The sequence below is a fragment of the Pan paniscus genome, chromosome 4 (genome assembly GCF_029289425.2).
Source record: "Pan paniscus chromosome 4, NHGRI_mPanPan1-v2.0_pri, whole genome shotgun sequence".
Lineage (NCBI taxonomy): Eukaryota > Metazoa > Chordata > Mammalia > Primates > Hominidae > Pan > Pan paniscus.
In genome coordinates, this window is record NC_073253.2 from 98,233,773 (window position 1) to 98,247,779 (window position 14,007).

At 33.7% G+C, this 14,007-nt stretch overlaps 1 protein-coding gene across 12 annotated transcripts in view; it reads left to right on the forward strand.

Annotated features, from left to right (window-relative positions):
• The window catches only part of PAM (peptidylglycine alpha-amidating monooxygenase), a 281,268-nt gene that overhangs the window by 200,816 nt on the left and 66,445 nt on the right, over positions 1-14,007 (forward strand). For all 12 annotated transcript variants that reach the window (XM_008953692.5, XM_034960298.3, XM_034960299.3 and 9 more), the window contains exons 13-14: positions 10,574-10,758; positions 11,863-11,934. In XM_008953692.5, the coding sequence (XP_008951940.2) occupies positions 10,574-10,758; positions 11,863-11,934 (257 nt within the window). The remainder of the gene's footprint in view (positions 1-10,573; positions 10,759-11,862; positions 11,935-14,007) is intronic.

A 14,007-nucleotide genomic window follows, 5' to 3' on the forward strand; every position in this document is an offset into this window, starting at 1 on the left:
GTTTACTTAAATGCCCCAGGTTATGTTATTAACCTTTGTAAGTACGTAAATAGAGCAGTAAAAAAATCCCTTTCAACACATTACTTGCATTGACTTACAAGTTTTAAGTGTGGAAAAAAACAGAATTTTTTGCCTAGAGGGCTCTTTACAGTTTGCGGCGGGGAGGTTTGTTACTTTGGCCAAATTCTATCCTTTTGAGTTCTGTCTGTGAGGTAATATCTGCCATATAAATTAATGACTTGTTATAGTACTAGGATGGGAGGCCAAAGTGATCTCTGGAGGCCTCTTTCAGTTCCATGAGTCTAGAATAATTCTTGTCTTTTTTAAAATGTGCATTTTGCTTTAAAAGAATACCCTAAAATGACTACACTAATTTATCCTTTCACAAATCTCATGTGGGCTAAAGGAAACACCATTTTGTGATAAAAATGAAATAGAAAGGAATTATAGGAAATTAACTTATTGGGTGAGTCCATATTCTGAATATTTAATTTCTACTACAGAGGCAATTTTTTTACCAGTGGAATGACAAACAAGTAAGACAAGTTTTAATACATTTAAGTATGAATAAAAGTTTTCATAATAATGGATAATGTTCTCATAGCAGTTAATATGCTTTTTATTTTTAGACAAATAACAACAGCAATGTGTCTCTGTTTTATAAAATAATAGGCACAACCTCCATAGATGATTACAGGATCACAGTTGAGAATGTGACCAGTGAAATAAACTAGTAATTTATGATGTCGGTTAAATTAAATGATACTCTGTAAATCCATATATCTCCTCTCCCTCTTCTCTTTTCCCACCTACCTCCAACCCACACATACAAACACACATTCCCACAGGACACAGATTTGAGCCCCGAGCCTGAAGCACACATAGGTATAAATCACACTTAACTAAGGATAGGCTGGGGCCAGTAGGTGCCTCCTCCATGTACTGGGAGAACTCTCAGCTTCAAGTTTTAAACCTTTCTGTTCTATGGTTACATAGAAACTAGGTTTTACAGAAAAACCGTTGACAGTAGCCTACTAGGAAGATTTACAGTTGAGTGATTCTTCTACCAAAACCAAGCTTAACTGTATTAAGCTAGAAATTTTGGAACTGGAGAAAACTTTGCTTGGGTAGAACAATCATGGGTAACTAATGAACAGCACTTAAAAGTAGAGGCTGATTTTTCCATAACAGGGATTCATCTTAAAATACCACAATGTAAAAACAGGAGATGGATTTAACCACCTGAGTGTCCATAAATGGATGAATGCATAAAGAAATGTGTTTTACATGTACATGATGGAATACTATTTAGCCTTTACAAGGCGGGTGGGGGGGAATCCTGTCATTTGTGACAAGGTGGATGAATCTGAAGGATGTATTAAGTGAAATAAGCCAGGCACAGATATATTAATACAAATACCACATGATCTCACTTATATATGGAGTCTAAAAAAGTTGAACTCATAGAAATAGAGAATAGAATGATGGTTACTGAAGGGTGGGAAAGGAGGTAATAGGAGTTGTTGATCAGAGGACATAAAGTTTCAGATAGACAGGAGGAATAGATTTTGAGATCTATTGCACAGAAGAATGACTATAGTCAATATAATGCACTATATATTTCAAAATAATTAAGAGAGGAATGTCAAATATTTCATGATTAAAAAAATGATAGGGCCGAGTACAATGGCTCATGCCTGTAATCTCAGCACTTTGGGAGGCCAAGGCGGGCAGATTGCCTGAGGTCAGGAGTTCAATACCAGCTTGGCCAACATGGTGAAACCCCATCTCTACAAAAATACAAAAATTAGTTGGGCATGATGGCGGATGCCCATAATCCCAGCTACTTGGGAGGCTGAGGCTGGAGAATCGCTGGAACCTGGAAGGAAGAGATTGCAGTGAGCCAAGATCATGCCATTGCGCTTCAGACTGGGCTATAGAGTAAATAACGGGAGCAATGTTTCCCTGTCTCCGTCTCAAAATTTAAAAAAATTTAAAAAAAGATAGGTAAGCAAAGTGATGGATTTGTTAGTTTGATTTAATAGTACCACACTGTATCCATATATTAAAAAATCACATTGTACCTTATATTACAAAATTATTTTTTATTTCAATAGTTTTTGGGGAACAGGTGGTTTTTTGTTACATGGATAAGTTCTTTAGGGATTTCTGTGATTTTAGTGCACCTGTCACCCAAGCAATGTACACTGTACCCAATATGTAGTTTTTTTTATCCTTAACCCCCTCCCACTCTTCCCCCCTGAGTCCCCAAAGTCCATTATATCATTCTTATGCCTTTGCCTCCGTGTGGCTTAGCTCGTATTTATAAATGAGAACATATGATTAAGTGCTTACCATTATTTGTCAATCAAAAGTAATATTAATAATAAAAACTACTTTAAAAGTAGGTATATTTAATATGAGATATATTAATAAATATACTTAATGGTAAAATGTTTTACCCATATATTATATTTATTTTTAAATAGTAAATATGAATAATATAGCCTAAATAAAGTTGCACCAAAGTATTATATATACTGACAACATAGTACTACTAATTGTTCTATGAAGAAGCAATATTTTGTGCTTGACTGCATTACACATTTTATATTCAGGATGATACTTCTCTAAATTCGTTTCAAATGTTTAGTCAAGTTTAAATAAAAACAGAATTTAATTAAGTCAGCCAATTAAGCTCATTAAGTCAGCTAATCAGGCTAAAAGTTTATATGCTAAAATTTAATATTAATTATTGGGACTAGGTAGACAATATTTACCAATTTGGTCAGTTTTGTTGGTCATACCTTTCATTTGGAATGGGTCATTTCATTAAAATATGAATGTTCATGGATACCAACATAGCACTTTAATCTGCATTTTTATATATATTACATGCAAAGATAAAGTTACATGATAAATAACTTCTTAATGTATACATTTAAAGGCACCATGAAACTTTTTAAGAAATGATTAACAGTTTTGTAAAATGACTTCTTTGAAGTTTTTATATTTCTTTCTAAAATTACTATTACCGATTTTGCCTATTTTCTTTTTTTTAATATATCATATTTTATTTTTAATTGACAAATAATAGTTGTACATATTTATGGGATGCATAGTGATGTTTTGATGTATATAGCAATCAGATCAGGGTAATCTGAATCTCAAACATTTATTATTTCTTCACATTGGGACTGTTCAATATCCTCCTTTGAACTACTTGGAACTATATAACATATTATTGTTAACTATAGCTGTCTTACAATGACATAGAACACTAGAATTTATTCCTCCTCTCTAGCTAAAATTTTGTATTTTTAGATGGTCAAAGTTAAAAAATAAAAAGAAATATTTTTCCTTCTAACATTTGATTGTGTGATATATATATGTATATATAGGTGTGTGTGTATATATATATATGCAATCTTGCATGTGTATATATATATATCTATATGCAAGATTCAAACTACTATAAACCTAGGGAATTAATAACAAAATAACAAAATAACGCTTTAAATATGACATACCAATGGAAAAAAACAAATCATTGTCACTCCTTTTGAAATCTCTATACAAAGTGTTTTAATTTCTATACCATCTTATTTTCTTGTCTATTAAATGAAAAGTGATGAAAATACTGTCAGTTCTCATTATTCATGGATCTAATATTTGCTAACACTTCTTCTTGTTTCAGTTTTCATACCATAAACAAGTGTCCTTTTTACAGACTGTCTTAGTGCCACAATTTTTGCATTTCTGTGCTTCTTATTGGTGATTTTGCTGTTTGAAATGGCCCCAAGCATAGTGGTAACTCTAATGTTTTTAATGTTCTTAAGAGCAGGAAGGCTGAGAACTGCCTTAGAGAAAAACACTATATATTAAATAAGGTGTATTTAAAAAGAAACACATATAAGAAAAAGTAATTGATTGGTTGATGAATATGTTGTTACCTAAAGGGGATAGAAACCTAAACCTGAATTTCACCTAGGAGTGATGGTTCAGTGTGTTGAGTGGCTAGGGCTTCCATAACAAAATATAGGCTTGGTGGCTTAAACAACAGAAATTTAATTTCTCACAGTTCTAAAGGCTTCAAGACCAAGGTTCCATGTTAGTCATTTTCTAGTGAACGTGCCCTTCCTGGCTTGCTGACAGCCGCCTTCTCACTATGTCCTCACATGGCCTTTCCTTAGAGTGCACGAGGGGTGGTGGGCAGGTGACATTCTCTGGCGTCACTTCTTTTTTTTTTGGATGTAACATAATTTATTTTTAACAAACTGAATCTGCGTTAATTTTATTATTTTCTACGTTATTTTTTTTCTTTTTTTTTATTGTACTTTAAGTTTTAGGGTACATGTGCACATTGTGCAGGTTAGTTACATATGTATACATGTGCCATGCTGGTGCGCTGCACCCACTAACTCTTCATCTAGCATTAGGTATATCTCCCAATGCTATCCCTCCCCCCTCCCCCCTCCCCACCACAGTCCCCAGAGTGTGATATTCCCCTTCCTGTGTCCATGTGATCTCATTGTTCAATTCCCACCTATGAGTGAGGATATGCAGTGTTTGGTTTTTTGTTCTTGTGATAGTTTACTGAGAATGATGGTTTCCAGTTTCATCCATGTCCCTACAAAGGACATGAACTCATCATTTTTTATGGCTGCATAGTATTCCATGGTGTATATGTGCCACATTTTCTTAATCCAGTCTATCATTGTTGGACATTTGGGTTGGTTCCAAGTCTTTGCTATTGTGAATAATGCCGCAATAAACATACGTGTGCATGTGTCTTTATAGCAGCATGATTTATAGTCATTTGGGTATAGCCAAAAGAACAAAGCTGGAGGCATCACACTACCTGACTTCAAACTATACTACAAGGCTACAGTAACCAAAACAGCATGGTACTGGTACCAAAACAGAGATATAGATCAATGGAACAGAACAGAGCCCTCAGAAATAACACCACTTACCTACAACTATCTGATCTTTGACAAACCTGAGAAAAACAAGCAATGGGGAAAGGATTCCCTATTTAATAAATGGTGCTGGGAAAACTGGCTAGCCATATGTAGAAAGCTGAAACTGGATCCCTTCCTTACACCTTATACAAAAATCAATTCAAGATGGATTAAAGATTTAAACGTTAGACCTAAAACCATAAAAACCCTAGAAGAAAACCTAGGCATTACCATTCAGGACATAGGCACGGGCAAGGACTTCATGTCCAAAACACCAAAAGCAATGGCAACAAAAGCCAAAATTGACAAATGGGATCTAATTAAACTAAAGAGCTTCTGCACAGCAAAAGAAACTACCATCAGAGTGAACAGGCAACCTACAACATGGGAGAAAATTTTCGCAACCTACTCATCTGACAAAGGGCTAATATCCAGAATCTACAATGAACTCAAACAAATTTACAAGAAAAAAACAAACAACCCCATCAAAAAGTGGGCGAAGGACATGAACAGACACTTCTCAAAAGAAGACATTTATGCAGCCAAAAGACACATGAAAAAATGCTCATCATCACTGGCCATCAGAGAAATGCAAATCAAAACCACTATGAGATATCATCTCACACCAGTTAGAATGGCAATCATTAAAAAGTCAGGAAACAACAGGTGCTGGAGAGGATGTGGAGAAATAGGAACACTTTTACACGGGTGGTGGGACTGTAAACTAGTTCAACCATTGTGGAAGTCAGTGTGGCGATTCCTCAGGGATCTAGAGCTAGAAATACCATTTGACCCAGCCATCCCATTACTGGGTATATACCCAAATGATTTTGCCTATTTTCAAGCCTAACATTTGTTGAATATAAACGGGGTAGAGGTGAAGAATTCTTGAGCTAGTGGAGTGTTTGCGGTATAGACATGGAATACAATGATATTTGGAATTTTTTAAGTCATACATTTCAGATTACTTGGTGCTTTATTAAATCTGTATTACATATCTTTCTAATATAATATATTTTAATAAAAGCGCTCATGGAACCTAGGTAAATAGATTAGACAGATGGATAAACAGATATGGATATAAATAAGTATTTTCAGAAATCCCACAGATCAATTGAGTACAAAAATTTGATCTGACTCATTATTCAGTAGTATAATATACTAGGGCAAACATGCTATGTCATATGAAGTTGTAAACATTTATTAAGCAGGATTATTAATTCTTCCTTCATTCAACACATATTTATCAAGGGCTTCCAATTTTCAGGCTCACACATTATGTCAGACCTAAAGCTATTTATATTAAGTATGCCAGTATAAAACAGGAAGTTATCACATAAGCACTTTATTATTCAAGAAGATGAAATAAATGCACTACTGTAATTTTGGAATGTAAGTAATGCCAGCAGTCATCATTTTAAGGAATCACACTGGCATTGGAGAATGTTTAAAGGGCCATTCAGTGGACATAATCTCCCTTCCTACTTTCTCATGTTCATAAATCACTCAGATTAGCAGAGTTGAATTGCATATGTTGATCTCTGTGGAAATTAAGGGTACATGTGTCAAAATACTCCCTTAGGAATACAGAAAGCAATTTGTTTTAAAATGAGATTTTTTGTTTTTGAATGAAAGGTGAATGATTGTAAAATAAAATAAGCAAACTGTGATGCTGATACTAAGGATGATTTGACTCCTAACATTTTTAGCATATGATAGTTTCTCTGTCACATAGGAGCTCAGAGTTACCTTGACTACAAGTCTAATTATAGATGGAAAGGAATAAAGTATGACTCTTTTTGTTCAGCTCTTTTAATGAAATTTTCCTTGTGATAGCAAAGATTCCTAAATTATTTGATAAAATTCAATTTTGAATCATAGAATTGGTACCCCAAATGAACTGTATTGGTGAGCTGATTAATATGTCTCAGAAAATCACGTGTGTAAAGGCAAACACATTTATATGTGTATCAAATTAACACATAATGTACGTGTAATTGAATTAGTGTATTGTGTGTGTATGTACATGTGCGTGTGTGTACACACATATATGTATACTCTTACACATATATGCATAATTTTTCTCAAAAGTTAATTCAGTACATGGTAAGATAATTCACTTTTGAGGAAATAACCTGCAACCTTAGCTTATGTTTTTATTTTTTATTTTCTCAAATATGCTATTTAAAATAATAAAGTGTGATCATAAGTTGTAGAGGACAAAGTTACATTATTTAGAAAGTTACTGATTTTCCTTTATTTGCTATACTTAAGTACATGTGTTTTTCAAACACGTAACCTTGTACCTTGGTACACGCTATTTCTAATATAGTAATTGCTGCCTTTGTCTCCAATATTAGTATATAATTATTCTAAACTTATGCCACCTTTTTATTTCATATTCTTCTCCATAATTACGGTCTATAATTTTATTTTGTTTTTTGTTACTTACTGCTTTTTGGTGATAATAATGAATTTAATTTAGTAAGAGTAAATTATTGTCCTGATTTAGCCGACATTGCACAATTTAATTCCTTGTTCTCAGATTAATTACCCTTCACTTGTTTGAAATGAAATTTTTACTTTTAGTACAATTATTTTTCAAATGTATGTTAAAAACAAATCCTTCCAAATATACATGTAACACCAAAATTATCTTTGAGGAAATATATATTAACAAGATATTTTATATTAGTTATTTTGAAGCTTTGCAGTATTAGTTGCTTCTTAAATCTCTAATGGATTTTTCTGAAAGCTTGAACTATGTGTTTATCTGAATGGATGGACAGATGGACAGATAGAAGGATATAGATAGAATATACATAGATATTTACCTGTCTTTATACAGATAAGACATGTTATGAAACATTTCTAGCTACACATCTGTATGCATATCTATGTATATTCATTTGAATAGCTTTATATAGCTTTACTACATGCACACTACTCTACTGAAGAAATCCTTTTGATTGGTCATTCTTAAACAATACTAGCATTTTGTTTCTACCTACGTAAGAGCAAGTCTTACAGTACAGCTTTTCTTAAATTATGCCCTGGAACACACAGCAACACAAAGGAGCCCGGTCAGATTCATTTAGGGAATAGAACCTACTGTATCCACGCCCCCCACCCCACCATACAGTCATGAGCACATTGTGTATTAAAGGATCAGGCAGTACAACATTGTTTAACTTGTATAGCCCAACATTTTCATTTGTTCATATGGTAAGATTTTTGTTTGTTTGCTTTTTTTTTTTTTCTTTTCTTTTCTTTTTTTTGAGACGGAGTCTTAGTCTGTCACCTAGGCTGGAGTGCAGTGGCGTGAGATCTCAGCTCACTGCAACCTCTGCGCCTGTGTTCAAGCAATTCTCCTGCCTCAGCCTCTTGAGTAGTTGGGATTACAGGCACCTGCCACTGCACCCAGCTAATTTTTGCATTTTTAGTAGAGACGAGGTTTCACCATCTTGGCCAGGCTGGTCTTGAACTCCTGACCTCATGATCCACCCACCTCGGCCTCCCAAAGTGCTGGGATTACAGGCGTGAGCCATCGTGCCCGGCAGGCCATATGGTAAGTTTTTCTCAACTCTTCTGTAAGCATTTCAAGGACCAAAGTTTTATGGTAATAATTGTGGAAATACTACTCTAGTAGGAAGAGTAAAAAAAGTTCTAGAATTCCCTCTCTAAGTATTTTATAAAAACATATAATAGCTCACAGAATAAACAATTTCCATTTATGCAACAGAGAACACACTGGCCCAAGGGACCAACAATATTTAGACCAGCAGTGATAGTTACTTCATTTTGTGTAGCTTTTTAGTAAGGAAAAAAATCAGGATACTGGCTTCTTACATATGCTGTTGTGGGTGGGTATACCTTCTCCAGTGAAAACATGGGTATTGGCATTCCCAAAAAGAGAAAATATGGAAGGACCCATCCATTGATGAGTTGCAAGTTTCATGAATTATTATATGAATTTAAAATGTTTTTCCTTTCATTAATTTGAGATGCTTAAATGATTATTTTGCCTTTCCTCTCTGCAAGATGATTAAAGGTTTTTAAAGCTAGAGCCACATCTTAAATTCCTTTTTCCTTTTTGCTCAGTTGATCTACATATACCTCCTTTTTTTTAAAAAGCAGGAAAGAGAAGGATAATATGGCGGGAGGCTCCAGTTTATTATTTTTGCAACAGCCATTCCTTTTATAGCACATACTGACCAACTCCAAGGCTGTTAAAATGTAATTCTTAGGAATGGTGTTTTGACACCATGAAGACATGTGTAGTGAACAGATGTTTGTTTGGGTTTGCACTTCACTATTTGCTTATATTTCATGGGAGAGGCAATTACACTGACAGGTATCAGATTCAGAGAGTAAGAAGCCAAATGATTTCTAAAGCATAAACAGAGCTTCCCATGGCAGGGGCTTATTCCTGTGGTCTCTCAAGGGCTCTACATTTTCAAAGCTTAGAGAAATCAAATCCCTGTTTGAAAAATATTTTTATTTTTTTCCTTCCCTTGCTGATGTCATACTGTTGCTATGGAGAGAAAGTGAGTGCTGCATGACATTGCTGGAAAAATCAACACTGATGTATTTCTATACAGCAAATAACCTACCTCATAGCTTTTTTTTATTAGTGTAGGCTTGCTAAAAATTGTCAATACTAATACTAAAATGGACATGTTCCTTTGCCCAAACAACTTTGCTATATAAAAGTCTTGTGAAGGTGTACTTAAATGGTTCCTTCCTAATAATGCTAAAGAGAATGAAATATATAATAACCCATGTGAAGTAAGGAAGCAGAATACATATTTTGTAAACTATTAGATATTTTTTCTATCATTGGGAACTTTTTTCTTGGAAATATCCACTGTTTTAAAATCTGTTTTTAACATTGAGTCATTCAACTGTACAGCACTACTTCCGTCACATCTCAACCCTTAAAAAAGATTAGTGCTGATTTCATTTTGAGTCATTCCTGAGGCATTCTTTTCAACCCTGCTATAAAAGCCTAGGTGCCAAGTCAGACATCAGGGATACACTTTGAATGTCTTAGTGTGGACACATGATTCTAGATTCATCTGGCTGTAAGGAAGGAGGCAGTTAACCAAAAACAAGGTCCAGGACTTTTGATGTTAAGAGGAAAAGCCATTTTTAAAGACTTATAATAAATAATATATGATAATTATATTGAAGGTTTCTGATTTTTACCATTGTTGAGGAAATAATAAAGATTTTCCATGAGAACAATAACTTTTCCCAGTCTATGAGTTTTAGCAAATAGGAGGGGACTAAAGAATAAAAAGATTCAAGAGAGAAAAGAAAGTACCATATTCCCTCATCTACTAAAATGCCATTTTCATCAGTGGTATTTAGTAGTGTTCATGGTGTGCCTGCAAACTGACACTCCATTGTTAAGTGGAAATATGCCTTTGACAATGTGCTTTTGATGTTGAAAACTGTGATGGGTTTTAATGAAAGCTATAAAATAAACGCACAATATTTCTACCTTTGAATCCATTGCTGGCAGATCTAATGGCTTCATTTTTCTTGCATTAAGCATGTGTTTTATGTGAATAGTTGATTTGTTATATCTTTTTTTTTGCCTGCAGTGGCACGTCTAGTGATGAAATGTGCAACTTATACATTATGTATTACATGGAAGCCAAGCATGCAGTTTCTTTCATGACCTGTACCCAGAATGTAGCTCCAGATATGTTCAGAACCATACCACCAGAGGCCAACATTCCAATTCCCGTGAAGTCTGATATGGTTATGATGCATGAACATCATAAAGGTAACAATTGATGTTTAATATAAAGTAATATATGATTTTGTATTTTATATTTTTGTATGTATCTTGCTTGACGATATTTAAAATCATCTTTATTCCCTTCTTCTGTCTACCAGTCACATGTACACACATATTTCTTATTTTCTCATTTTTCTCTTTCATATCCTATCTCCCCTCCCTGACATGTCCCCATCAGAACAGTTAAAGAGGAAAATCTCAGCCAGGGATGAAACAGAATCATTTTGGGACCAATCCCATAAATGTAGACCTTTCTTCACTTAACTCATGTTTTCTCATTTCCTCATCTAACTCCTTCCCTAACCAGTAATGACTTACACAGTTTATGAATTTATGCACCATGTTCTAAAGATCACTACAGTTTGCCAGGGAAAATGGTTATCATCTCCAGCCATACTTTAAATTATCCATTTAATGGGCTTCTTCAGGCAAAGAACACTTATTGATTTGTGAGGCATTGCTAGTCTTGACTTTTTTAATCTAATTCTCAGAATTGTTATTTAACATATATATATTGTTCCTCTGCAAAATGGTCATATTGACTGTCACTTTTTAACTTAAAATTGCAAAGTCTACTCCTTGTTTTATTGCATGAAGTATGCTGAGACTTGATTGAGTTTTGCAAGTTCAGTCTTAACACGCTAGAGCAGCTTCTTATTTCTTTCTAGTGGAAATTTTATGAGAGAAGTTAGCATAGCATTCTGGCCATTTATTAAGATTCTACTATATTTATAGAATATGCCTTAAAGTGTTCTTAAATGTTCTTAAAACAGTGCTAAATTTAATTTAAGAAAACAAATATGAGTCATTTTGTCAATGCATTTTGAAAATTCTGTATCATTTATATATTATTGAAAGGGTAGTTGACCTGGTTATTAAGTCAGATGTCTCGTAATTGGTAGGTTGTGCTGGGGGGTGGGGGGTGGGGAGCTTATGAATTAGAGCATTTCTGTCTTATAAATTCTTAATACTGTAATAAGCACAAGACCCTGAATAGTATTTTTATGTTGATGGACTATCTCCAATAAACTATTTTAAGTATGTAATACATACTGCAAATTTATGCTCAGCTTCTTTGATCCTTTACAGAAACAGAATATAAAGATAAGATTCCTTTACTACAGCAGCCAAAACGAGAAGAAGAAGAAGTGTTAGACCAGGGTATGTATGCTTATTTCTATAACTAGTCCTATAAAAGTATCAATTTCCAAGTAGGCAACCAAATTGTAAAGTTACTGAGATATTGTATGTCTCTCTGTATCTGCCTCAAACACTATGTATTGCTATTTTTATGCAATGCATAATTCATGATAAAATGGTCAATTATTGCACTTTAGCTTTGAAAGTAAAATTCATTCATATAATTTAGTGCTGTTTCATTTTCTGTCTTTGTTTTACTTCATTTAATATTATAATTTTTATGTATAGTACAAATAAGTGCAAGTATAATCATTAAAAACCATCAGGCTGCTTTTGAAATCTAATAACCTTAACCATTTAAATTATTGTATATTTTGTATGGTATGTTCATTAAGTAGATTTGAGATTCAAGAAAAAAAGAAATTAAGAATTAAATCCACATCTTACCTCTATAAGTCATTCTTCTCTGCCTTCATCAAGGTAGGAGCGATTATTGTCTTATACATCTATAGTTTTGTGTTAAGTTGCCATCTGCAGAGTTTAAAAAAAGCATCATTCTTCCCCTGTTCTGTTTATTGAAAATGGTAATGTTTGATGCTTGTATGTCATATACTGCATGTGCTGGTACTAAAAAATTACTTCCCTGAATCTTGGCTTTTTGCCAGTTGTTTGGAAGGTAGTGCTTTGGGTTAGGCTTTGGAGTTTGTTATCCTAAAAAGTTGTTTTTGGCCTACGATACACGTTTTTAAACGTTAGTTTCATGTTAATGCAAACCCACTTCTACTGACAGCACAAATAGAAATAGAAAGGATTTTTCTATTAGCAACATGTAGAAGTTTCCTGTTTCTTATTACTAGCTGCTATTGGAATTCTTCAAAATGTATTACATTAGGTCTAGTTCAAAAATATCACTCTTGTATGAATAGTTTTTACAAAATTAAACAATTGAGACTTTAGAAAGGGGAAAATGCACTCTGAAAGAAGCATAAAGTAAACTGTGATCCTGAGGTTTTTAAATTATACAGCGGATGTTTTATAATATCTCATTCTAACAAAGTGACCTTCAAAAAAATACAGCTTAGCTCAAAGCACTAAATGGCTGAGTAATTCAAAATAGCTAAATTTATCAATCCTGTTTATATATTTGTAAGTAAGCCAGTAATAGCAGCCTAAATATAGTGGTATTCAGAGTGTTTACTGTAACTTCTGATGAAGTTTGTTCAGACTTTCAATGAATTATTTTGACATTTCACACGCTATTTGAAATGTATGTCTTTAAAATAATTTTGTCTTAGAATACATTTACAAATAACAACATATATGAAACAATACGGAATGAGATACCACCATTTAGTAGATGCATCTTATAAAATGGTATGTTTCTATGGAAATTGCAGTTGGACTATGGTTTCCTTTTGAAGTTAGTCAAGTTGATCAAGGGAAACACTGACACTTCTAAAAGGTTAAAAACCCAGGGGTTTTGTTAGTGAAGCGGTATTAAAGGTTATATTTCATCTGTTCTTTCCAAATAGTAGGATGTAGGAGGTGTTATATACGCCTACAAACCAGATTCTTTAAAATACTTTCATACCTTGCCATTCATTTACCCTTTTGTGTTTTATAGCATATATATAATATTCAGAGGTGAACATTATCTATATACCCAAATATACAAATATACCCAAACTCTTACTGGTCCCCGAGAATAATTCTATGGACGCATAAGAAATTATTTTCCTGCAGTTTCTATTTTCTTCTGTTTGTGAATAAAAATGCTGTAACTAAAGGTATTTAATTTGAGAAGAAAAAAGCATTCTGATATTATCAATTTTCATATTGCAGAAAATAGGCTGTTACTCATATGTTGAAATTAGTGGGCCCATTAAAATGTCATCTGTAATGACGGTAAAGACAGTAGCCTAACCAAAAGCCATTTCAATGGCTAGCATAGTCTGTGTATGATCCTACCAGTCTATGGGGACCACCAGCCTAGAATTAAAAGAGAAATACAGAAATGTACCAAATGCACATTTGTACACATAGTTCATTTGATGCACTAATGAGATTAGTCTGTCTCCTTACAACACATAGGGC